This window comes from Camelus dromedarius, chromosome 3 (assembly GCF_036321535.1).
Source record: "Camelus dromedarius isolate mCamDro1 chromosome 3, mCamDro1.pat, whole genome shotgun sequence".
Classification (NCBI taxonomy): Eukaryota; Metazoa; Chordata; class Mammalia; order Artiodactyla; family Camelidae; genus Camelus; species Camelus dromedarius.
In genome coordinates, this window is record NC_087438.1 from 93152029 (window position 1) to 93177580 (window position 25552).

Below are 25552 nucleotides of genomic sequence, written 5' to 3' on the forward strand. Positions count from 1 at the left end.
TAAGGTTTCAATATTTTATTCAAGTTTTATTTTAAGTGATGTTAATTACAGCATTTGAGGGGAAAGATCTAATTCCACACAAAATGGAAGACTCTAAAATGTACCCATTAAACTGCTAAAAAATAAACTGGCAAGAATACAACAGAAGTCTGATTTAGATTTTGAGTGCTGTCACCATGTGATTACAGTCACAGAGACTCTTCCCAGCTTGCAGCTGGAACTCTTAGAAGCTATTTCATACTCTGGTGCAATGGCAAAAAAACCACAACATGAGAGGGAATTAAGTCCTGAATTATTGGCTTCATCACATCCACCTTCTCCACCCCAAAATGGCACAAAAGAAACAGCTACCACATCCTGCAGACTACTTTTGGTGTAAAAGAGGTGATGGACTGGGTGGAAACAGGCCATGAAGATCTGTCTAAAAAAGTCCCTTTCAGATTAGTTTGTACACACCATCAAACAACGAGCCTCTCCTCAATTAGGGTAGGAAACCAAGGTTCAATTCTCAGGAAGTCACAATTTCATTCATTTACTCAATATGGATTTACAAAGTGCCTACAAATTATCAGCTTCCACTTGCAGCCATTTCTAGGTAAAAAGAAACCTGGCATCTCTAGAGGGGCCAGCAAGTTCCCCCCAAGTCTACAGCTGAAAGGACCTTTTTTAGAATTGGTTTCTTCTGTACCTTTGAAAGGGCAACACCCTAAAGCTGAATCATCTTTACCCTGGGAGTCTAACATGATATTTAGCAATACTTGCATCCCAGACATACAACATTAAAAGGTACACTAAATTCTGAAGGTAGCTATGCTGCAAAATAGTTTAAAATTAAACGATTGTACAGTATTCATTTATGCTTGAAACTCCAGTCCTAGACCAAGCTTGTGTCCACCAGCGTTGACATTCTTGCCATCCAGCAGAGCTGACAGCGTCAGTTTGATTCCTGCAGGGGAAAAATTGGGGCGAGGAAAGGAAGAGAGATGGAGGAAAGAAAAGAGAAGAAAGGTGAGCACAAGAGGAACGCTGAAGCACACTGGTGACACCACACCAGATTCAGAACCTGTTCAGCCAAGTGTGATCAGCAAGGGCAAAACCACATGGCCCTTCAATCCCTGTTACTCAGCACCATCTGACTAATGACCAGGTAGCCTAGGATGAGCTTATGAAACAATAATGGTGATTCCACAGCCCACCCAAATCGACTTCAGGGACTCCACTTTCCTTTATCCTTTCACCATCCTCACTGCAATTAATCAATCTACAGTCAGCACCACACAGTAAACTTCTTCAGCAATACCCCCGTGAAATAAAACCCCAACCATGAATCAGACTCCGAGGTCTCACGCTTCCACCCACAGCATGCATGCAAACACACACGCATGCATACACATGACTAAATGCGATTTTCTCTAGATTGACTTGATCTGCCATCAAGTCTGTTTGACCAGAATAACCCCAAGGTGGTATTATCTCCTGTAGCTGTAATACACCATGGACTGGCCTAACTAACAGTGCAGAGGAAACCTCCAATAGGGATGATTTATGGGCTAGTTTTAAGAGCCTGCTAGAAGGGGGTATCAAGCATTATGTACACACTAGAAAAAAGGTTGTAAGAAAATAATCAAAAATGTACTATTTGTTAGCCTTGGCCATTTTTCCCTCCTACTTAATACTTCTATTCTCCAAATGTTTTATAATGACTGTAGTCCTTTACATTCAACTATAAAACTTTATATACACTCATTTGCAATGTACTAGTCATTTTATAATCAATAACATAAAGCAGCAAACCAGCACCACTTTTTTTTAAGACAAAGAACTGACTTCACATACAACCAACACATACCTGGCTTTAGGGTCTGAGTGTATCCTAAACCTATCAGGCTGGAGTTGTTCACTTTAGCCTAGTCAAGGAAAAGATACGACAGTGAAAATGTTAAGTATTTCACGGTTCAGTCTCCAAAATGAATAAGAGCTTTTTAACCAACCAACTCTGGACTTCAGAATCAAATTCCCAGTTGAGAGGGTATACCTCAATGGTAGAGTGCATGCCTGGCATGCACAAAGTCCTGGGTTCAATCCCCAGTACCTCCATTAAAATAAATAAAAACCTAATTACCTCCCCCACCAAAAAGAATAAAAAATAATTTTAAAAAAAGAATCAAATTCTCTTTTTTCATGACCATCTTGTTTACAGGATTTAGTAAATTCAATTTGAAACGTATCAAATTTGGGAACTGGGACTCAGAAGAGTAACTCAAAGAGTCAACGCAATTTTCAATTAAAAGGAAGTTATTATTTACATTTGATTCCTGAAGTTATGTATCATCAATTCAATTTATACTGAGGAGGTCTGTTTTTAAGTATAATAGGTGAGAACACCTTCGTTTATGGCCAGAGAGATAGAAGTCTTTCTTGTATGGAAGATTTCTTCAAGATCTTTTTGTTAGAATAAGGAAATACAGAGCAAATGTCAGATGGGATTTTTGTGACTTTTTTTTTAAATGGCAGAACATTGTTCATATTTTCTCTTCATGAGCAAAAATCCTATTGATGTGAAGAAAATTTGGCACTGACAAGCCTAAATTTAAAGCTTGCTGCTATACTGGAGCAAAAGAATGACTTAGTCAATCATTTAAATTTCAGCACTTAGAGAATGGTGATTAATAATTAAGTTCAATAAAGCAGCTGAGTCAATAATAATTTTGCCCTCATTCTTCTGCCTGAGATGGAGGTAAATCTGGGCCTCTCCCTGACCCCTTTCTGGGAAAGTAAGGAGGGTCAGGAGCAGAGCAAGCTCAAACCATGAAAACACCCAGTCCTGGCAAAAGCTAGGGCTGCCAGGGTGCATGTTTTCCTGCTCTCATGCTGTTTTCAGACCCAGCACTTCCCAGGGGAGAAAATGGGAAGGAAGACCTCCCAGGAGTCAGTGCCCCATCTAGCTGTTCCATCTTGCCCATGCCATCCAAATAACAAGGCCTCTTTTCCTTTGTAAGTGCCTAACATTAAGGAAGCCAAATTCAGTCCCTATTTCAGGAGACTTAAAATGGGCTGTCTGTAAATTACACAAGCCAGCCCAGAAACCATCGTGCAACGTGAGATTTCCTCATTCCACCCCAAAAGGGGCGCAGCCAGCACTGCCTGCAACAACACAGATGAGCTCAACAGGATTTAATGCAAAAACTGTGCAGCAACCCAGGGGTCCAGGAGCAATGCCAGAGTTGCAAGACAAGATGCCAACTGCCCAAGGCCAGGCCCCAATTTCTTAATATGCAGTATAGGAGCGGGGCAAGAGAATGAAAACTGAGGGAGAAATGAACATATAAAACCTTAGGGTTCAAGGCCACCCCCTTTACAGTCTGCAGCATGGAGCAGAAACTGGTTAGAGGGGAAGGCTCCACAGCAAGGCAGTCTGGGTCAAACACAGGCCCCAGCACGTGCCAACTGCCTGCCTGCCGTTGGGCAAGTTACTCAACCACTCTAAGCTTCCAGTTCCTCATCTGTGACAACATGGATGGAATAATTTAAGAACCCTCTCTCAAATGGGTTGTGTAAGAATTAAATACAGCAATCCAAATATAATGGGCTACACGGTGCCTGGCACGCAGAGTGAGCACTATTACCGTTTTACCCATTGTGAACTTTTCACGGAAAAAACCTCTGGCCAAAGCATGGAACTCCATCCATCCAAAAGGATTCCAACCTAAGGGTCGGGGGGGCCTCAGAGATACACGATTCCGCAGGTACCCACCGAGAAGCAGGCATCAGGATCGATCTGGTACTTGGCTGCTATTCCGAAGCGAGTGTTACTGTTTCCTGCTGTCCAGGCGAGGTTAACAGCAGTCTCCAACTTCTTGTTCACCTTCTGATAAATGGAGCCACCAAACTCTGTCCCATCATTTCTGCAAACAAGCACAGCAGAGATGTCAAAGCACCCAGGAAGGTGTGTTGAGCTGAGCAGAGCCGCCCAAGTCTAAGGACATGGGTGCTGTAAAATGGACTAAACTGATCACAAGACAGACACCAAATTATGATAGAAACAGCTCAGACACCAGAGTCCAGAAGGTTCAGAGGAAGGGAAGTCTACCTGAGCCATCACTGGGAGCATCCACAGGCAGCTCAGCCAACCGCTCAGGCTGTGTGGAACTGGAGGTTTGCTTCCAAAATGTTCTTTAAAATAAAAGCACTAACTAGGGCACCATGATTATGGATTCTGAGTGATTTCTTTCCTCTGCTGCTAAGGTTATTACCTTTTGGGGGGGGGGGGTAATAATTAGGTTTATTTATTTATCCTTAGAGGAGGTACTGGGGATTGAACCCAGGACCTCATGCATGCCAAGCAGGTGCTCTACCACTTGAGCTATACCCTCCCCCTAAGGTTATTAGTTTTATAAATGCTCTATCATAAAAATGGTAAAAGGGAACTCAGCCAGAAATGGCAAGAAACTCTATAACGTTTCACACCAGCAGCTGAGCCACTGCTGCTCAGCCAGAACTGACCCAGCCCCTCGGAGGAGGAGCAGCAGTTACAAAAGAGCTTAACCTACAACTCAGGCCCGTCCACCTGGGCATACTGTTAGCCCATGTGGCAATATCTACCATCCTGGTGAGATTTGAAAAGATGCAACTTGCTATGCTACAGAATGTTTATGTCTTTCAAAAATGGAATGAAGTACAGCTAGCCAAACTCCTTCCTCTCTTCGAAACACAGCATACTGACCCCAGCCTCTGGGAATACCCTCTTCCCCTCCCTGACATTTTTAACATAAAAATACAAGGTCAAAGCTCTGCCTTATCATTTGGGATCTCTCCAGTGGAAACGGCACTAGCAACTGTTAGGGCAGAGCTCATGTGCTTTGGAATCCAGCAAAGAGCTTAGAACTCACTCATCCAAGAACAAACTGCTGCTGTTTCATTGCAGACTCTGCTCTTCACTAGTACATTCTCCCTAAAGTAGATGCTCATTAAATACATTCTAAATTCTTAGTTTCTTTCCCCTGAAATTCAGCCAGACAGGCAAGGTGCTTCCTTCCAAAGAAGGGAGCCCAGGCACCACCTGATTCACAGGGAATCCTGACTTCTTCAGAAAGTTTGAACACGCTACAAAACAGCAGCTTGTCCAAAATAATAGATTTTTTGAGTGACTGTGGTATAACTCAAATGGGAAACTTTCTTGGGCTTAAATGTGTTTAAAAGTTAGATTTTTCAATACATTCTAAAACCAGCCACACTGCCTTCCTGTACTGAACTCTCAAAACCATAAACTCTATGCTCTATCAAACTTATTCAAATTCATCTATATGAAGCACAAAGAACATCTGTTACACATCTGGGCCTCTGCAAGAGCAGGGCAACCCAAATTAGCTGTGTCAGCTGTTTCCACGCCAGCTCCAAAAATAAACCATGTCCACTTACTAAAAATCTTGAAGCTCATGTAATGAAAACAGCTCATGGCCATTATTCTTCCTAGAACTGGTACCAGTTCCCAATTCCAAGCCAAGGAAGCACCTTCCCTGTCAGCCAAAACTCTCAATTAAAAAACACTTCTATGCTTGTGATATTTTTCCTCTGACTTGTTGCATGTTACCTTTCTTGGATTTACATTATTTTTTAACCTTTTTTGGTATACATTTCTATGAATTTTAACATATGCGCAGACTCGTATGACCAGGACACAGAACAGTCCTACACCAAATTCCTCTGTGCCAACTCACTGGGCTGTCCAGCTCTAGTTTCCCTGTGACTTTTTCAGTTTTAAAAAACCCAAATTTTGTTAATTGTATTGTATTAATTTTTATTAATTATAAAAATTCCTCAGAAGTTTTTGTTAATGGAAATTCTATTAGTTTAGACACAAATACCAGTTTCTTGTCTCTAAATTTAAAAAGTCACTTCTTTAGTGACCTCTAGTGGAAAGAAAGAAATACGGCAAAGTTGTGCTCAGCTTCTGCCACCCTTTAGCTCCTCACGTCTACAGGAATTTCATGGATGAAATTTTTGTTTCCCTTAAATCTAACTCAGCACTCTACTTCAACTCTCAAGTTGGAGTACAAGGGTCTCTCTCTAACCCACCCTGTAATTTTCTCTTCCCTTCATGATACTGTCCAGTTAATAAACTTTTAAATGCTCTGCTGTGCAGAGAAGACACTCTATTTAATTTGTATCCCATGCCTATATTTCATTAAGCACAGCACTCTGGTCCTCAGGCCATACACTGAGAAAGACAGAGCTACACCTTCCCCTTCCCTGTGTTAACTAAAACTGAAAGGCCCTCCAATGTCCACAATGCTACAGGGAAGGGACACTCCTGGGGACTGACATCATGCCCTTACCACACCCGATCAGTCTCTCTGTGTGTACCAGTGACAGCATTTACTGTTCACAGAATAGAAAGAACCTACATCACTTCAGGAAATGGGGTAGGTGAGAAACAAGAAAAATACTAGCAGGCCATTTGGCTCATCTGATTCCAACAAACTCACTTCACAGTGATTAAAAACTGAGCTCAAGAAAAAAATCATGAAAAACAATCCCCTCCACTGCACACACTCACACATTAGTGTGAAGCTGGAACTCATCGGTCTTGTAGCCAACCGCAAAGTTGCTCTGGGTCACTCGAGACTTCGCGGTCTCAAAGTTCATCTGGTAGCCAGCCAGCCAGCCCTCATAGCCCAGCACCAGAGCACCCCGGATGGAGGGCCCAGCGATGTCAAAATCCACGTCACAGCCCAGGTTGATGTGCTCCCGTTTGTACCCTGTCTTGATTTTAGCATTTTTTTTCCTGCAGGAAAAGAAATTGTATTAAAATCAGAAGTGACCTCACTTTGCAACAACCACGCCAAGAAATGCAAATTTTTTAAAAATGATCCCAGTTTGAAGAGGTGGATAGGGAGGCAGTCAGGGCCCCAGATCTTCCTTAAATAGCTGCTGTACCACAATGGGAAGAACACAACCTCTCTTCAACCGGAATCCAGAATAATTCAGAAATGCCACCATGATGAAGCAAGAACACAGGCAGGAAAAGCTAGAAAAATAAGTGCTAAGTAATTTTTACTGTCCTCCCCCTGTTTAATGTAGTGGCCTACACAGGCATTCATTAGGTAGAGTGCCACCATGTAATTAGGAAACAGATGCATCTTTGCTGTCTTCCAAGTCTGCAGAAAAGATACATCTGTCACAAAGGCAGCCATCTAAACAGCAGCTTTTAAGGACACAGTCGTCTTCTTACTTTGTGGCTCACTTAGTACATAAAGAAACAAATACTAGATCCATTCTAAGTAATTACAACAGTTAGACAGCTTCTAATTCAGTATTCATGAGATCCCAGTGAGTACATATTACAAAGAACTGGGTAGTGATGTGGAACCTGGGGCCTTGCAGTCACAGGAGACCAGGAAGCCCTGTTGGACCAGACAAGACCCCAGGTCTAGTCCACTGATCCCAGATTTGCGTACATGGCCTGATCAGTGCCTCCACTGCCTATTACTCAAGACCCAGCATTTCTCAGGAGAGGCAGGTAAGTCGTGTTACCAGCAAATATATATTACCATGCCTCTTAGCACAAGTCAGCATCAGAGACAAGATCACATATATCAAAAAAAATCTAGACTAATGTCACCTGATTGTTTGTGCCATTCAGCTACAAAGTGGACATCTCCCACAGCAAGCTACATTCTCAGCAGAGACCACAGGAGAAACCAGATCTGCTTCAAGGCTCAAGGACCACACAGCCCTGTCCACCCCAGCTTCACTCACACTGAGATTAAAGCTTCATCCCCAGCACCCAGACTGTGGGCCCTAAATACCACCCCCTCCTAAAAGGAACCAGCACGCCTCAGAAAACTGGAGATTACAAATTGGGGCAGGAAATGGGCAAGGTGAGCTGGAAGCATCTATCAAACTCTCAGACTTTGAAGTTGGAGCAAAAGGACTTGAGAGCTAAGATGAAGAGGCTCCCAAGGGCTTCAAACACAGGACAACATGAACATCATTAAGAATAATATTGGCAAAGGATTGAAACATATTAAGTATGTTTAAATCTATGAGATAATAATGACACTCAAAACACACACACATTAGTCATCTTTAGAGACTAGAGAACCAATTTGTTATTTTGAAAACAGTAAATAAAAAAGGAACTAAACATTTATCCCACCTTTCCTGTACTAACTATATCTCAAGATAACCAAAGAGTTGATGAGAAGTGTCTCTCTTTTTTTATTCATAAATTTTCTTTTAATTGAACTATAGTCAGTTTACAATGTTGGATCAACTTCTGGTGTACAGCGTATTTCAGGCATCCATATACATACAGAGATTCGTTTTCATATTCTTTTTCATTATAGGTTACCACACAATATTGAATATAGTTCCCTGTGCTACACAGTATAAACTTGTTGTTTACCTACTTTATATATACCGGTTAGTATCTGCAAGAGAAGTTTCTCTTTATTGAAATATTCCAGATAGAAAATGAAGGAAGGATAAAGGTAGAATTATCACTGATTTGTAACCCCTCATGAGCAGATCATGAATGGCACTAACATACCAAGAGAAAACCAGGCTTTCCTTCTATGTGCATCTCAATGAAACCATATTTTAGCAACACCACCACCCCTTCAGTGGAATCCAAATGTGATGAAGCCTTTAGACTTACCAATTCACAGGAAATACGGGGGGCAGGGGAACAAGTTAAATACCCACCACAGAACGCAAACAGCAACATTTACTCTATATGTAATCCTACAGGACAAATGATCTAGCTTTAACAAATAAATTGTAAGGGGAAGACAAGAAGAAAAATCTAAAAACTAAGATTTATAGAAGCCATAAAAACCAATTTTTACAATTTTGCATGGACAATTTTTGATTTGTAAATAACTTTCATGAAATCACATACATTTGGAGACTAGACTTGACAATATTATGGAATTATGATTAATTTTTTACAATGTAATGATATTGTGCTTATGTTTTTTTAAAGGAATCTTATTTAAAGATACATATTAAAATATTTACAGATAAAATTACGTGATATCTGTTATTTACTTAAAAATACTCTGAGTGTGGGAGGGACTGATTATGGATGTATAAATAAAACATGATTGGCCATGGGTTGATAATTATTAAAGCTGGGTGATGGGAACATGATGAGGGTATAATGTAATTTTCTGCATTCTTTTGAATGTTTGAAATTTTCCATAATAAAAAATTTAAAGATTAAACACTCCAAGTTTTCAATGAGACACAAGAATTTCAGAGGTCATAGGTGAAAATAAAGTCAACACCCTTCCCCAGTGACCATGAAACTTGCACCTTTTATTCAAGTTGCTTCTGTGCATTTTTGCAAGCTTTGAAAAAAGGAGTGACAACCAAATAAATTATCTCTCAATAAGAAAAACTTAAAATAAACCTGTTTTGGTCTGTCTGCTCTTTAGGAGAAGAAGCCTCAATTATGACCAAGTACCTAACCGGCACCAAGCAGGGTGAGGTGACTGATGAAAAGACAGCTGCTCAGAGGCTGACATTTAGAAATCAGGGGAGACCAATATATGTACAAATCAGGCATCTAGTAACCACTGGGTAAAACGCGGTTGTCCACACCAAGTGTGACACCTGTGGCAGGGCCTCTGACCAGTGGTGTGCAACAGCCACACCGCACAGCTACACAGCACCTCCATACACTGCCTCACTGGATTCTGGTCAGGAGAGCCCCAGAAAATGGGCACTGTTTGGGCAGTGACACAATTTCCAGGCTTGTGCCCTAAGGCAGCATTCCACACCTTTGGAGCTTTTCCTCTTTCAGATATTATTGGGATCTTTTTAAAGCTATTTAAACAGTGAAGCTAATTTGACAAGCACCTGAGAAAGGCATGACTCTGATCTGTGGTTAACAAGCTGGCTTTATCTGTGGTAGGTAGTCAGTGTGGGTGCTGGTCCCCAGGCAAGGTCTGTCTGCAGCTTCATCCAAAAGCGATGTATGCTTAGCTCCTTACGGAAGCCAGGATATTTTCCCAAGCTGTACCCTTCTGTCACTTTGGAAAGGCAGTTTTCAATTCTAATCTCCATCAAGTTATCAAAACTTTCCTCAAACACCCAGTAGTAATGAGTACTTCTTGTGCCCATAGTCTTGCTTTCTAAACACCATTCTTCAATAAAAGGAACCAAGGCTCCTTGGAGAAATGGCTGATAGCAGGGCTGGGGAAGAACAAGTACACTTTCTGAAGTGCTCAAAAAAAATGACAGGGGCTTGTCAAAACCATACAGGATGTCAACTTGAAGGCACTCCCAATAGCCTTATCTGGGACAATATGAATAACAAAATAAATTACAGTAATGGATTATAATCCATAGAATAAAATAAGTGTTCAAGAATCCATATCGATAAAAATAACTGATCAAATAAACAGAAAGTGGAGAAGGAAGAACTCAAATCTTCCTTAACAGTAAAATCCAAATTAATAAATGTAGAAGGAATGACGGGAATAGAAAAATCACCATTCACCAAACACAGCTGTTTGCAAAAATCACCAATGGATGCTAATATTTGTGAGTCAAAGTATAAGAAAGAATATTTGTATGGTCTTAAAGCATGTCCCCAAAAATGCTTGTTACTTACAAATGGGAAAAAAGTCGCTTTATAGAGAAATCTAGCAAACACCACTTTAAGTAATCAAAGTAATGTCACCAATAATGAGGTACATTGACATATACCTCATGATGTCAGGCACCAGGATGGACACAACACATCATGTCTATGGTTGTCAAAAATGCATAACCACTGGGAAACATCAGACAAATCCAAATTGAAGGAGTCTACAAAATAATTGCCCAAGCATCTTTAAAAGTGTCAAAGTCATGAAAGATACAGAAAGACTATACCCCAGATTAGAAGAGACAAAGCAGACTTGACAACTAAATACAATGTAGTGTCCTGAACTTAGTCATGGACCAGAAATAAGGTATCAGGAGAAGAACAGATGAGTTAACTATATGATATCAACATAAATTTCCTGGTTCTCATTATTATATTATAGTTATAAAAGATGTTAACATTAGGAGAAGCTGGGTAAAGGATATAAAAGAATTCTACACACTATTTGTGCAACATTTTTGTATATGTTAAGTATAAAATAAAAAGCTAATTAAAGTTAAAAAAAAAAACTTTTTTCATATGTATATTACTCCAAGACCTGGAAACTTCTCTGCAAACCTCCCAAAGGCAATGGGAAATCCCTTTACAAATTCCAAAGTGTGCCACCTCAGGGCAGCAGGCAAAGTCCTAGGCAGCAAACTCAAGCATGTGGGCACTCCTTCCAGTCCTCGTCCTATCAGAGGGTTTCTGGATAACCTCTCCCATCACAGCAGGGTGCCTGATGGAGAGTGGAGACGCAGGAAGTGGGAGAAACTACAGCAGTGATTAGAACAAGGGAAAATTCAGCTCCTGGCCAATGGTCTTCAGATCAACCATAACCAAGTTATAAAAAGACTATAACCTCCAGAGGCAGGAGCCCTGTGTGCCCAGTCCCTTGTGGTCACCCTGCACAGGGTATGCTCAGTAGATCCTCCCTCTAATAAACATCTGTTGGAAGAGGAAAATGGAAGGAGAGAGAGGAAAATATGCAATGGCAAAAATGAATTTTTAAATGCTGCTGAACCATACACTTAAAGATGGTTGAGATGGTAAATTTTGTGTATTTTACCACAATTTTTAAAAACTGAAAAACTAAGAAATGGAACTCAATGTATGCCCTTCATCAGCGTGCAAAACAACCTTTCCCAGGTTTATGAGACCCATTGTTCTGAGTGGAAAAAGCCAAGAGTGCACTCTAGAGGAGAATGACTCCTTCCAGCCCCTCTGAAAAGCACCTGGAGCTGAGGCAGACCAACAAGCACCCTGACACACCCTGACGTGGCCAATAACCAGCCAGTGTAATCTGTGGCTGGAGGGCCTGGAGCAGGGAAGTGCAGCCTCAGGACCCACCCTGCAGTTAAGCCCACACGCCCTCAGTGTCTCTAAGTAAGAAGCTGGTGAAAGGGCCCTCTAAGCCTGGAATACGGGGCTGGCAACAGTGACCCTTAGCCTCTGCTTCCAAACGCTGCCCGTTGCCCTACATCCATGGCCACATGCCTCACTCACGTGGAATGGAGCTTTACTGGACCAGAAATCCTGCAGCCTCCACAGCTGAGGCCAGGAGAACAGTGACAGACAGCACGGAGTCTTATTCTATAATAACACTGCTAAATGTCCCCGTGGAGAACACAGATGAAATTCTTACCCAGTGTTTGGTGAGAAGGATGAATCAAAGGTCAGCTTCAGTCCACGTGCAAGCTGAACAGTAAAGAAATTCGCCAATAGGTTGAGTCACAAGGCAGGTCAGCAAATGTCAATTAATAAAACTGCATCTCTTCACAGGCAACCATTACCTGATCTTCCACAGTAATTTCCGTGCCTAGTGTGTTGTCAGTGTTCCATTTCTCCGTAAACGTCAGACCATATTCGGTCCATCTGTACTTGGTTTCCAGACTGCCTGTCACTTTGGTGGTCTCCGTGTTGGCTGAACCTGAGCTTGTAAATTCCTTTAAAGAAGAAAGAGAGTCACAGCCTGCATGCCAGCACTTCATTCTGCATCACTCCACCCCTGAGCGGACTCTACTTTCCTTTATGCAAGAGGTGAGACCCTGACTGTGTGGAGGTAAAGCTCATTCTATAATTCAACTAGATATTTCAAGTACAGATGGAGTCTGCTAATTAAGGGAATCCTACAGGGAATTCTTATTAGGAGACAGCTTCCTTCCTCCCTGTAACTCTTTAGACTGGACAGAAAGGCAATCATCCTTCTGTCCTACCTCCAGCCTCAGACAGAGAAAAAGCTTTAAGATAAAGCTAGCATTACAGTAATTCAAGCCAAAACTTCCTCCTTTCAACAATTACCACAGGCACAATCTAACAGGAACTACTAAAGTTTTTTTTGTTTGTTTGTTTGTTTTGTTTTTTTAAAATAATCACATGGTATGGAACACTGGTCAATTCTGAAATAAGAAATATAAAGAAAAACAAAGCTAAGATCTGTCCCATATTCTCACGAGTATTATGAGCTGCTGAACTGGGGACCCAGTGGCATGGTTCCCCTGGACCACCCATCCCACAGAGGATGCAATGAATGTGAGAGCCACAAACTGCCACAATCAGAAAAGCCCCTCTGTTTGACTCTGCTACCCAGATGGCAGTTATTCATTGATCTGTAATAAGTATTCATGTTCCATGTGGGCCAGACAACTTACCAGTCCATTCTCAGATTTTGTTTTCAAATCAAGCTTTATTAAGCCAAATCCTAAAGAGAGAAGATGGTAACAGTTAACAGGTTAAATAGCTAACTTGAGAGCAGCATCTCCGCCTCCCTTAGTCTGTTTAAAAATGCCATGAGTGCGGAGGGCACCTGTCTCCACTGCTGCCTGCCTGTGTGTGCGGAGCCTGGTTGCCATGGAACAGTGGCAGACGGAACAGGCACAGGCCCCACCTGCGTTCCAAGTGGAGTCAGAGAAAAAAAGGCATGACAGTGTGGGCACATGCCTAAGGAGGAGCTAAATTTAGAAATCGCACTCCACTGCAGCATCCAGAGACCTGCCCCCGCCTGAGACAGGAAACAAGAATGTCCACTTGTCTGCAGCAATTTGCAAACCTACCCATTCTGGGTGCACAACCAAAACTGCTCTACCAGGCAGAGAAGGCTTATCTTTTTCCCCTGACATGAAAGTTCTGAGAGCTGACTGACACAGGTCTCTCAAACTGTGATGGGTGAAATCCCAAACATGCCAGCTCAGTCTCTGAGGTGAAAGGCCGCTCCATGCAACACTCACCATAGCCCTTGGTGAAGACGTCCCTGGCAGATTTGCCAAGATCAGCGTATGTGGGAGGCACAGCCATCTTCTGCTACAATAAAAGAACCACCAAAGTAAACACACTGGTAATTATAGATATTAGTTTTCCACCTACAAATATCGTCAGCACTGAGTTCCAGGTACCTTATTTCCCCGGGTGTGGATAGGAAAGCCTGTGCTATCTCCCGCTTCTTTTCGTAGCTAGAGTTTTAAACACCCAGTAAGTTTTTATTGACAGCAGATCAGCCTGACTTCGGAGCTCTTCTACTAGGCATCCCCAAGACTGAGCACAGGCCCAGAATATGGCAGGAGTCAGTCAATGTTTGCTGAATGAATGAATTGTCAAAGACACATTACCATAAGCCAGCTACTTTACTGAATTGCAGGACTCTTGCCAATAAAACGTATCTTCTTACAAAATATCAACTGCTAGGACATTAAATACACTGAACAGAAATCAGAGCTTTTCATGGCAACCTATTTTCCATACAGCTGTGACTTCATTCATGCAACAAATATTTATGGAGTAAAGGGGAAGGTACAGCTCAGTGGTGCTTAGCATGCACAAGGTCCTGGGTTCAATCCCCAGTGCCTCCTCTAAGAATAAATAAATAAATAAACCTAATTACCTCCCCCCACCAAAAATACATATATATATATATATATATATATATTTATGGAGTACCTACTATGTGTCAGAATGGACCCAACCCTTCACAAAACTTTTGCATTTTATGGGAACCCACTTTTAGAGCATCATCACATTCCTCACAGAGAAAACAGTAAAACCTAACTAGGCAACTCTTCATATGGAAGGAAATGCAATGAGACCCCCCCCCAATTTAATTCAAACAAACATTTATTGAGCTCCAAAGTAACTGTATTTTTAAAAATATCGGAGTACTACTTGGGATTGGTGCATATCATTAAGTCAGTCAACAAGTATTTATTAAATACCACAGTGTTCAAGGGAGGCAAGTACTTCAAATAGTCCTTGCCCTGATGACCACACTGCATCTCTGAGAGGCTCTGCACTGACACCTCATGTACACAGAATTAAACTCCCAATCTGGACAGCACACACTCTGTGCTCCATCCAGGAGGAGAGGGGAACGTGATAAAGCACCATCTTCTGCATCTTCTCAAGCTCCCAAATTGTTAGCCTCAATGGGCCAGAAATTCAACTAACTTACCAAGGATGGTTCCAGCCATTTTAAATACAGTATACCTAAATTACCGAACTTAATTTGCATCTACCCCAACCAAAGTCACATATATATGTACTTACACAAATGAACACCCATATGGCATGTTCCTGGTATGTGGGAACCCACTAAAAGTGGTCCAAGTGATCCCAGGGGAACAATATCACAATTGGAAGCTGCATTCCTGACCAAAGCCTCACCTTCAAAGACACTGCAGGGAGCCCACAGAACCAAAGAGTATAATGTAACAAATAGATAAATAAATAAACTTCCACAATTTTAAATTATAAAACTGTGGTCCAGGTCCTATTTCACGTTTTTCAGGGGTTTTGCTAATTCTGTCCCAACTCCCTTTTGTATCAGGGCAGAGAGGAGCAACCCAATAAGCTGTCTACGCTATCCTATTTTTGTTGCTGTTATGTCTCACACATGATCAGGCTGGAACCATGGGCAACTCAGTCCACATGAGGATCAGGGCACAAAGAACATGGGGAAGACCCACTAGGCTGCTCCCACTGGCTCTTTCAAGTCTGGGGACTCCCCTCTCCCAACTTGCTCCCCTTCCACCAAAAATGAACCCCATAGGCACACTCACCCCAGGGACAGACCAGGACACCATCTACCAGGTCCTCCAGAAATACCCCCACCTTAGGCAGATGCCCCCGCCACAGATGGGGCTGGCCCCTCCCAGGAGAAGCAATGAAACAACCCTGGATCGAAGGCTGGTATAATACAGCCCCAAAGAAACGTGCAGAGGGCCGAGAAGATTCTCCACCCCCATCAGAGTATCAGTGGACCACCAACCCCTCTTCAGGGCTGCCCCCCTCCCAGCTGGGCCACAAACTCAGCCCCAGCCAGGCTGGAGCAGTCCAGTGGCAACATCTCTGGGTCAGCTAAGACTTCCGGCACCTCAGGAGCCAGAGCCCTCCCAAATATCCTCCCCAGGCTCCAGGACCCGCCTCAGCAGACACACACTGCTTTCACATCTGGACTGGTCCATCCCTCAGGAAAAAAGGCAGAACACGCATCATTTAATGTTCCCCAAATGCCCTCTTATCCCTAATCCCCAAAATCAAAATGCAAAGCCACCTGTCAAAAAAACACTCCACCCACAGCAAACATCACCCTAAAGTGGCCAGTAAGAAGATTACCAGCCAAGGACAAGAGAGGTGGAATGGCAGGGGGAGCTCACACAAGGCCAGGCTCTCCTCGCAGCCCCAGCACAGCACCTGGCAGGGAAGATGCACAGGAACCACTGGCTGAGTGGAGGCAAATCCACTCCCGGACCTGAGGTAACACCCACCGAGGCGGGCAAGAGGCTGACTCCCCCTTCGCCAAAGGCCCCCAGTGACTGTGTGGTTATAGTTTCCCCTCTGCTTCTCATGTAGTCTTCCTCATTCCCCACCTTCTGTCTCCTGCCCCACTTGTCTGACACGACTGAGGCAGCTCTGCCTCTCTGAGAAGCTTGACTTTCTTACAACTGCAAACAGCATCCAACACAGTTCTCAGCACTCATTTCAAAAACAATTTTATAGTAGAAATAATGATGTCCATTCATGTTTTCTCAGGCCAGCACTAGAGGGAAGAGAATTCAGCATCCTGTATTCTCACTTAACATCCTGCCTGCACTTACTTGGAGGCTGAACCCTGGCCTTAGCCTTCCCCTCTCCCAGATCAGCTCCAAATTGCTCCCCATCTGTCTCTGCAGCATCTACCCTAAGTGCCTTCAGAAAAGAGAACACTCATGCACAGCTGGTGAGAATGTAACTGGCGCAGCCACTACAAAAACAGTACAGAGATTCCTCAATAAATTAAGAACAGAATTACCATATGATCCAGCAATTCCACTTCTGGGTATTCAAAGAATATGAAAAGCACTAATTCACAAAAACACTCGCACCCCCATGCTCACTGCAGTATTATTTACAATAGCCAAGAAATGGAAGCAACCTAACTGCAATCAATGAACGACCTTGAGGGTATTATGCTAAATGAAATAAGTCAGACAGAGAATACAAACACCCTATGATTTCACTCGTATGTGGAATATCGGTTTGGGGTAGGGGAATGAACTGGTAAAGGGATCAGCTGTATGGTGATGGGTGGAAACTAAATTTTTGGAGGTGAGCACACTGTAGGGGACACAGAAGTAGAAATATAAGGTTGGATACATGAAACTTATAGAATATTATAAACCAATGTTACCTCAAAAAGAAGGAAAAAAAAAAAAAAAGCAGCAGCAGCCCACCTTCTAGAGGCTGAGCATGAAGTGGGGTATTCTGACATGGGCAAGCAGCCCGCCCTGGAAATCAGAAGGATGCCTGGAGAAGGCGGGACCCCAGGCCTCCACCTAGATAATGGCTTCAAGGCAGATCTTGGGTGCATGGCTCCCAAGGATAAGTGGGAAGTAAAGAATAGGCAGGGTCAGGCTGAGCAGACCTGCTACAGTCACTGATGACTTTGAGAAGGACCAGCAAGTCACACGAGAAAAGGAATTGCTGCTTCCCCTCTACTGCCTGCCAGCCTACCTATCCAGCCATTCCCTGGCTGACCTTGAACAGATTATGCAAGCTCCTCTCCAGCTGAGGAATGAAAATCCAGCCCATACTGGAAGCTCAGAGGGGAAAGATAGTATATCGCCCAGCACAGTCTGCGTAAAACTTACATAATCTCCATCTTGGGGAGACATATCCTCCTTGACTCATCAGCTGCACGACAGCAACAGCTGCTCTGTTCCTGGTGCCCCACTACTACAAACGCACACCCATCCCCCAATCACACCCTTGAATTCAAAGCATCCCAGAGCCTGTCATGTATAAATTTAGCCAAAATATGGGCAAGACTATGTGTACAAAGATGCCAAGGCCTGGTGTGAAGGAAAAGCCAGGCTGGTCTAACTAAGATAACTCACAAGTCTAAGAATGTGAAGGAGAGGCTGGGCTGGTCTAACAAGATAACTCACAAATCTAAGTATCGGAATACTGATCTGAATTCTGCTGGACTAACTTGTAAATCTAAGTTAATTAGTGTTGGTTTGCTGTTCCTGATTTTTTGCCAGCCAGCTGGGTTTTCAAAGATACATATCTGGCTTTGGAATGTTGATTTGCTGCCTCCCCGCCTCCATTTTTGTGCTAAAGCTGTTCCATGCCTATTGGCCGAATACCCCAAGCTTGCATCTTACCCTATAAAACCTCATGCACACGTCTTGGAGGTGCTCAGAGCTTCGGAGCAGAAGCCCCTCTGAGCCCACCAGCATAATACATCTGGGTACTCCAACCCTCCGAGTGGTGCTTGTTTCTTGACTGGCCTGTCATTGCCGTAACACTGGCACATAGTAGGTATTCAATATACATGTTTGTTTAATGAGTAAATTCGCAGTGAGCATCAAAGTATTTTTAGAGTAGGGAAAAAAAGAAACAGTATCTGACAATAGGGACTAAGTAAATAACAATGTAACCAGTAGGCAGGAGCTCCCTCTACACCGAAGCTAAGCGGCAGCAGCACCAGGGATGTGGGAAAGACCCACAATTAACATGCCTCACCCCCACATTGGCCTTAGGAGAGCTGAACTCACGTTGAGGAGACCTAGCGTCTTCAGAAGCCAGCATGGCCACTTCTGACCTCCAAGACAAATATGGACTTTATTCTAGGGGCCTTAGGGAGTTACATTAGAGAGACTGACACATCCGTGTTTGGGAAGCTCACTCAACCAACAGATTCACAAAAATGTAAATGAGAATACCTACTGCTGGTGTGGAACAGTTGCTCCCATTCACTCCAAGCAGCAGTACTATGTACAGTACAGCCCCTGAGAAGCCCACTGCTGGGCAGTGCCTAAGTGGACACGTATTAACTCTAGTGGCAATTCTACTGTTAGGAACCCACCCACAATGATACCCAAGACACCCAAAGATGCATACACAAGGATGCTCACTGTAGGGTTATCCATAACACAAAACCCAGGAGCAACCTAAATGTCCATCAATAGGGAAACGAATACATAAAAACTAAGTTACTTGCAAACTAAAGAGTACTGTGTGGCAATCAAAAAGACTGATGGATTTCTATATGGTGGCATGGAAAGCTACCTGTGATATACTTCAATGAAAAAAAAAAAGTCACAGAAAATGTGTAATTCCATGTAACTGGAGGAAAACCTTTTCACAGACGCATCTTTATATGTCCACGCATTTGTGTAATGGATGGAAAAGCAAGTACAAGGAAAGGATACGAGCTACTCGGAAAACTGTGGCTGCCTTGGAGCTGCTTCTGGAAAGGAAAGGAGGTTTAGAGAAGGAGTAAAGTCAAAACAGGATTTTCCTTTTTTGATTCTAGTTAATCATTTAAGTTGCCTATGCATTTGATAATTTTCTTTTTTAAGAACAGAAAATTTTAAAACATAACTGAAATTGAGCCCCACTGCATTCACAATGCCACAAGTCATGTTCCAAAAGGCTGCTGCAGCAGAGGTGCCAGAAGGAAAAGTTATCTAGAAGGTGTCTATACTGGTTCCAAGGACAGATTCAAACCACACTGAGGTGGTAGGGTTAAAAGATAACGCCTGTGGGGAGTACATTCTACCCCTAGGTGACATCAGTGGCTTTGGCCACCCTGCCTAGAAGGCATAACTTCAGTATGCATGAGAATAGCTTGAATCACTTGTTCAAAAGCCTCCTTTCCTCCCTCTCAGCCTTTCAATTGCCTAACTCACAGGCAGGGCAGCCCTCAGATGCCACTGAGACAAGTGGGCTGGCTCCCTGCACCAAGCGCCCACCAGAATCCCCACCTTGAAGTATGCTCTTTTCTCTGCAGAAGCTCCCTCAAAACGATCCAGGCAGGGGAGCCTTGGTGCCCCCAGAGAGATAATAACCACTACAATGGTTGATACAGAGAGCAGGGTGGCCATGGGGCCCCAGGGCTCAGTCAGGAACAGCTGAGGAAAAGTCTTCTGAACACACGTAACACCCAATGGGTTGAGAGACAACATTTTCAAGGGCAAAGGGATAACAGGGCTAGGACCTCAACATCAAGAGCCACCCTGCCATGGCATTTCTCTGCCCATCCGAACGCCCCGGCAGCAGGGCACAGTGACTAAGGAAGGGGCTGCAAGCCTGGCAGAGGTTCTAGCCAATGCCAGCCTTTACTAGCTGTGTGACTTTGGACAAGCCACTTAGAATTCCAGGATCTCATTTTGCTCATCTGTAACATGGGGCTAATGACAGTGCCTTTTCTACTGCCATTGTTGCAAGGATTAAGTGAGGTACACAGATAGAGTATGTAGAAATATCTGGCACACAGTGAGCACTCAATAAATGGTAGTGTAACTACAACCCATCATTATGGATATTCTTTGCTTGCCCCTCCAGATCCACCTTCCTCCTCCATCCTGCTCTATGCCCCTAGAGCAGATCATTATGGACTGTTGTCAATGGGCTATGGGTTGGGCTCAGCCAATAGGAGGCACGAGCAGAAGAGGGGAGAGTGAAGTTGCGGCATTCATCCCCCAGGCTCCCGCCCTCCTGGGCCTCGGATGGGCAGTGATGACTTTCCTCTACCCAAGGATAGAGCTACTGCCAATGGACCCCAGGACCCAACCCTTGTCAGTTCCCCCACACTCTGCCCACACCTTCGCAAATGATCCCTTCACTATGCTTTCTTTGACTACCCCATGTGAGTGTGTATCTGATTCCTTCAAGGACCCCAACCCACAAAATCATCGCCATCACCATCACTATCACCATCCTGGGTTCCCCTTAGGAAGGGAGAATTGTAGGAAAGCATTTGGCTCTATTTCTAACATCATTCTAGGCAGTCTGTCAGGGCAGAAATGGGCCAGCCTATTAGAGAAGCATCAGGCCAGCCAGGGATTAGAGCAAAAGCAACTCTTCCTAACTCTGGGGACCACGAAAGACAACTTTCCCAGTAGGAGGCGAGAGCTTTCTGAAAGCCAGTATGTGAGGTCAACACCATCAAGAACCTCCCTACACACCCCCACCCCACACTTCCTCACCAGGAAGAGGCAGCCCAGGGGAACAGCCCCTGGTTGGGTCTCCAGAATGCTGGCAAAGCCAATACCCCTGCTCTGGTAGGTCTGCATTCCCGGTGCAGCTGTCCTCCCTCCCCCCTTCCATGAGCGTCTCACACAGGGCAGCCTGGCTTTCCAGGTGATGCTTCTATTTTAAAACACCCTGGGAACTGGGCCACCACCGGCACAGCCTTCTACAAGCCTCAAGAGAATGTGGCTGACTTGGGGATACCCTGCCCACACACCCACCCATCCAGAGGAGAAGACCTAGGCTGGCAGGCAGCATGCCACGGCCTGAGTCCCAGGCACACCTAAGGCTTTTCTGCCTGGCCTTAGGCACCTCAAGTTCCCTGGAGCCTCACTGCTTGGCTTGACCTAGTTGGGGTAAAACTGACAGTGCCTGAGCAGGAAGACTCTGAAGTCAAGCAGACCTGAGTTCCAACCCTACTCCACCACTCTCTCGTTATTTGATCTTGAGCAAGTCACAACCTATTTGCACCTCATTTTTCTTCCACTCCAATACAAAGAGAGAGTACCTGACTCAGCATCATTGTGAGGACTGAACTAGACTGTTAGCATAAAGACAGTACAGTGGCTGGGACCCAGTAAACATTCAACAAGCACAGACAGTATTTATTACAGGTTTTCACTTTACACATTTCTTATTAAAATTACAGCTGTTGTGCAGGTTGCCAAAAGGTCACCCGGAACCACCGGGTCCAGAGCCTTCCCAACTATAATGAGGTATTGTTTAGCTGAATATTGTCCAGCCAGGTCCTAGAAGAATGCCTCCCACCTCATCCAGGGAAAATTGACCCTTCTTCTGATAAACATCCTGTGCCACTGTCCTTGCAACAAACAGAGTGACTTCACTAACCACTGTCCACTGACAGCTAGCCTACACCCAACCATGCACACTGTCACTCTGATCAGTGTAAAAGAATAACACTTCTCCTCTGAAAAGCAAATTCTACTTTTCAAAGGACGCTCACATCTATAAGCTCCTTGCAGTGGCCCTTTGCAGCGGTAACTGCAGTGTGAAAGCATCAGCACTGGAGGTAGCCAGGCCAGGCCCTGAACCCCACCTCCACTCCCCACCTCCTGAGCTGTAACCTTGGGGTGGTTATTTCACCTCTCTGTGCTCAAGCCTCCTGACCCGAGAAATGGAAACAATAGTACCTCTCTCCCAAAGCTTGTAGGATGGTGGATTCAACATCACACAAGGTATGTCAAGTCCCCAAGAGGGTGCTAAGCAGGCCCACAATAAAGAATGGCTGTGATGATGATGGTCACATTCCTATAGTGGAGAAACTGAGGGACAAGAAAGTAACTTGACCTGTACTAGACCCTGTGGCTCACGTCAGAGCTGAGTTGTATGAGCTGAGTCTGCCCTGCAGGGCTCTTTCCAGCACAGCTCTGGGTGAAGGGCTATGACTCCCAGTCACCCTGACCCCTCTGAGAGCAAGCAGTGAAACAGACCTTTGTGCCCAGGTCCAGCTGAGGAGCCCCCTGATCACCTCTCTTCAGTAGCGACCAGATGGGAGCCCAAAGCTACCCAGAGCAGCTTAAGGGGCTACCTGCAGGCTTGGGCTGGCTCTCAGCCACACGTGCCTCTCTCTCACTACCACCAAAAACATCACACCTTGAGAAATCTCATCTGGGGCAAAGTGGACTTTGGGAGCATCTTACCAGTAAAGAGGGGGTGAATGTCCCCCACAACCACCAGCTTGGAGGTGGTTATCCATATCTGCCTGGGGTCCAATGGGACCAGAGGCCCATAGGCAACTTACTATATGGTTCCCCTAAGGCCCTCTGTCTACAAATAGCCCCTGCCTATAGAACAGCAGAAATAAACTAAGCAACTGAAAGCAGCACCCACCCCCCATCCCCAGTGTCAAGCACTTTATTCAAAACAACTGCACTAGAAGCCACTGACCCACTCACCATCAGAGAGGGAAAAGGCACCAGGCCCCAGGTCTTCAGGAGAATCCCATTCACCCATGTCACCCTCCCCTATGAGCCCTGAAACAGCAGTTCAACAAGTTTCCCAAAGGACTTGGAAAGTCACAGAATGAGGATAACATGTTTAAAGCAGTTATTTCAAATTAGGGCCTGGTGGACCAGCAAGAGGGCTGTACGCACCGTTGCAGCTCTTTAATTACTTGTGACTATCTGCAAGGCAAGCCTATTCTCTGGAAATGAGACATGTGTCCCTCAAAAAGGATGTCCAGGATTAAGGGACTATGGATTATATATGGCTGCTGGCCATTACATGTGGCCATTCAACAATCCCACAATTACTTAATGAGCATTTACTATAAGCCACATACTGGAATGGCAAAAACTATCCTTATGTCAATAAGAGTGAGTAAACTCTTGAATAAAAAGCAAGAATACATGCACCCCAACAGACCCTTCTTAAGCACCTACTGTGTGCCAGGTGGCAACAGCCCAGGCACTGAAAAACAAAGCTGCATAGGGCTTAAGCATGACCCCGCAGGAACTCATTCCAAAGCTGGGATGGAAAGAAGGCAGGCCCTGGGTCGTCTGTCCTGGCCTTGCCAACAGCATATTAGGCAAAGGAGGAGCTCATTTCCGTATCTCCTCTGCAGAAGGGAGGCTGGTCTGGGAGGAAAGGCCTAGGCTTAGCCCAGGTCTGCACCCACTTCAACTTCCTGCTCCAGCCTGACCTTCTCTGTCTGTAAACTTAAATCTTTTTCATGAATTATCCTGAAAGTTACTCAATGTCTGGCACATAAATGCTTAATAATAATATCTAAAATAACAGGGGCTACCTTTATTGAACCCTTTCCAGAATACCATGTGGAGTAGTCTTCAAGGGATGGTCTAGATCCTTCCAAAAAGCCTCAAGGGTAAGTGTCAGCATTTCTACTGAAGCCTTCTCCCTGTCAGGCATTGTTCTGAACGGCTGAAGTTAATCACCTCATTTGATTCTTCCCAAAAACCCAAGATATAATTGCTCCCATTCTACAGATGAAAAAAAACTGAGGCTTGGTATCATCCCAGCTGTGTGACCTTGGACAAGTAACTAGGGCTGCGGGCCTCATATCCAAAGGTCTAGGAACCAGTTTCGAGAATGCACCACTGCATTTGGTGAATGAATGAGTAACCGAACCAGGAAGGAATCCCTCCTATGGCCAAGGGGGCCACATCACTCCCGACGGTACCTCATTTTCCAAGGCCTAACCTCCTGCCCAGGGCCCAACCCCGGCCTCGGCCCCAGCTCCAGCTCTTGCGGCCTAAGTCGACTGTTAGCCTCCCGTTCCGCCTGGAAGGCGCTGGCACTCGCGGACAGTGCTGGGGGCGCCAGCTTCTGCGGGCGTGGACTGGCCTGGGCGTGCAGGGCTGGGGGCGCTGGGCCACGGTCGTCACATGAGCTCATGCCTGCGGCGACAGCATGGCCCGCGCAGGTCCGTGAGCCTGGCCCCGCGAGCATAAAGTGGCGGGCGGGTCCCTGCCCGACCCACGCTGGCGGGATCGAGGGCCAGAGGGCGCCTCCGGGGAAGGTCACCTAGACCTGCAGCCGGCCCGGCCTCCACGCGGCGGCCCGTGCCCTTCCGCCCGCAGGTCCCCGCGCTCTTGTCCCCAGCTGCAGGCGCCTCCGGATGTCCGGCCTCCTGCTCCCCGGCCCAGATCCGCTCGCCACCCGCCCGCCCCGCGCGGCCTGCTCTGCCTGCCGCTGACCTGCCAGGCCCGCGCGGGCCGCTCCGGTTCCCAGCCCCGACCCGGCCCTAGGCCCCTAGCCCTCGTCCGCTCCCCGCCCCATCTCCTCCCTTCAACTCTCCAGGGGCCCGGCCGGCGGCCGGAGGCGCAAGCAGAACCCGGGCCCCTCTCCGCCGCGCTTACCTCAGAAGCGGTGGCAGTGGGCTCCGCGGCAGCTACGGAGGGGGCTGCAGCGTGAAGAACGGAGTGAGTGGCTGGGCCGAGGGCGGGGCGGCGCGGACGGCGGCGGCGCAGACCCGCCCCGAACCAGCGCGCCCGGCCCGGCGAGCTCCGCCCCTTGGGCCCTCCCGGGACACCGCCCCGACCCGGCCCGGCCCCGCCCCGCCTGGCCCAGCCCGGCCCCGGTCCACTTCCCTTTCCCGAGCCGCGCGTAGACCTTTATGGGCCCCTCAGTCCCCGCGGCGGACGCGTGTGCCCACGGGCGTGTGCGGACACGCGTGAGGGCTGCGTGCGCCTTGGCACGGAGCGGCGGGATGGCGTGGAGCTGACGTGCGCACAGTTGTGTGCGTGCGCAGGGACACGCGTGTCGCCACCCGCGCGGGCAGTCCTTGTTGGAAATCCCGCCTGGTTGAAGCACTTGAGGAGGGAGGGGTCCTCCGGTTGGCTGAGCGGTGGCCGAGGTCCCCAACTCTATTAGAAGACACGCGGGGTCCTGGGCCTCCTGCTCAGTCTCGGGCCTGAAAGACAGTACCCT

At 45.6% G+C, this 25552-nt stretch overlaps 1 protein-coding gene and 1 non-coding gene across 3 annotated transcripts; both read right to left on the reverse strand.

The window, feature by feature from the left end:
• VDAC1 (voltage dependent anion channel 1) lies at nucleotides 1–25106 on the reverse strand. 2 transcript variants are annotated; one of them, XM_031449012.2, is made up of 9 exons: nucleotides 24982–25106; nucleotides 13864–13936; nucleotides 13288–13337; nucleotides 12430–12582; nucleotides 12282–12334; nucleotides 6557–6784; nucleotides 3755–3905; nucleotides 1850–1907; nucleotides 1–946 (listed from the first exon to the last, which is right to left on the reverse strand). In XM_031449012.2, the coding sequence occupies exons 2-9, from the start codon at nucleotides 13928–13930 to the stop codon at nucleotides 855–857; spliced, it is 852 nt and encodes a 283-aa protein (XP_031304872.1). In that variant the 5' UTR covers nucleotides 13931–13936; nucleotides 24982–25106; the 3' UTR covers nucleotides 1–854. The 2 variants fall into 2 exon arrangements, with proteins under 2 accessions (XP_031304872.1, XP_031304873.1); XM_031449013.2 differs by having other exon boundaries at nucleotides 13864–13933; nucleotides 24982–25061.
• On the reverse strand, nucleotides 4301–4374 carry TRNAA-GGC (transfer RNA alanine (anticodon GGC)). Its single transcript has one exon. It is a non-coding gene; the product is annotated as a tRNA-Ala (tRNA).
• Nucleotides 25107–25552: the final 446 nt, after the last annotated feature.

Coding starts and splice junctions, on each gene's coding strand:
- VDAC1 (XM_031449012.2), bottom strand. CDS start 13,930: ATGGCTGTGCCTCCCACATACGCTGATCTTGGCAAATCTGCCAGGGAC. Junction 1,908..3,754: donor ATCCTGATGCCTGCTTCTCG/GTGGGTACCTGC, acceptor TTCCTTGACTAG/GCTAAAGTGAACAACTCCAG. Junction 947..1,849: donor CACTCAGACCCTAAAGCCAG/GTATGTGTTGGT, acceptor TTTCCCCTGCAG/GAATCAAACTGACGCTGTCA.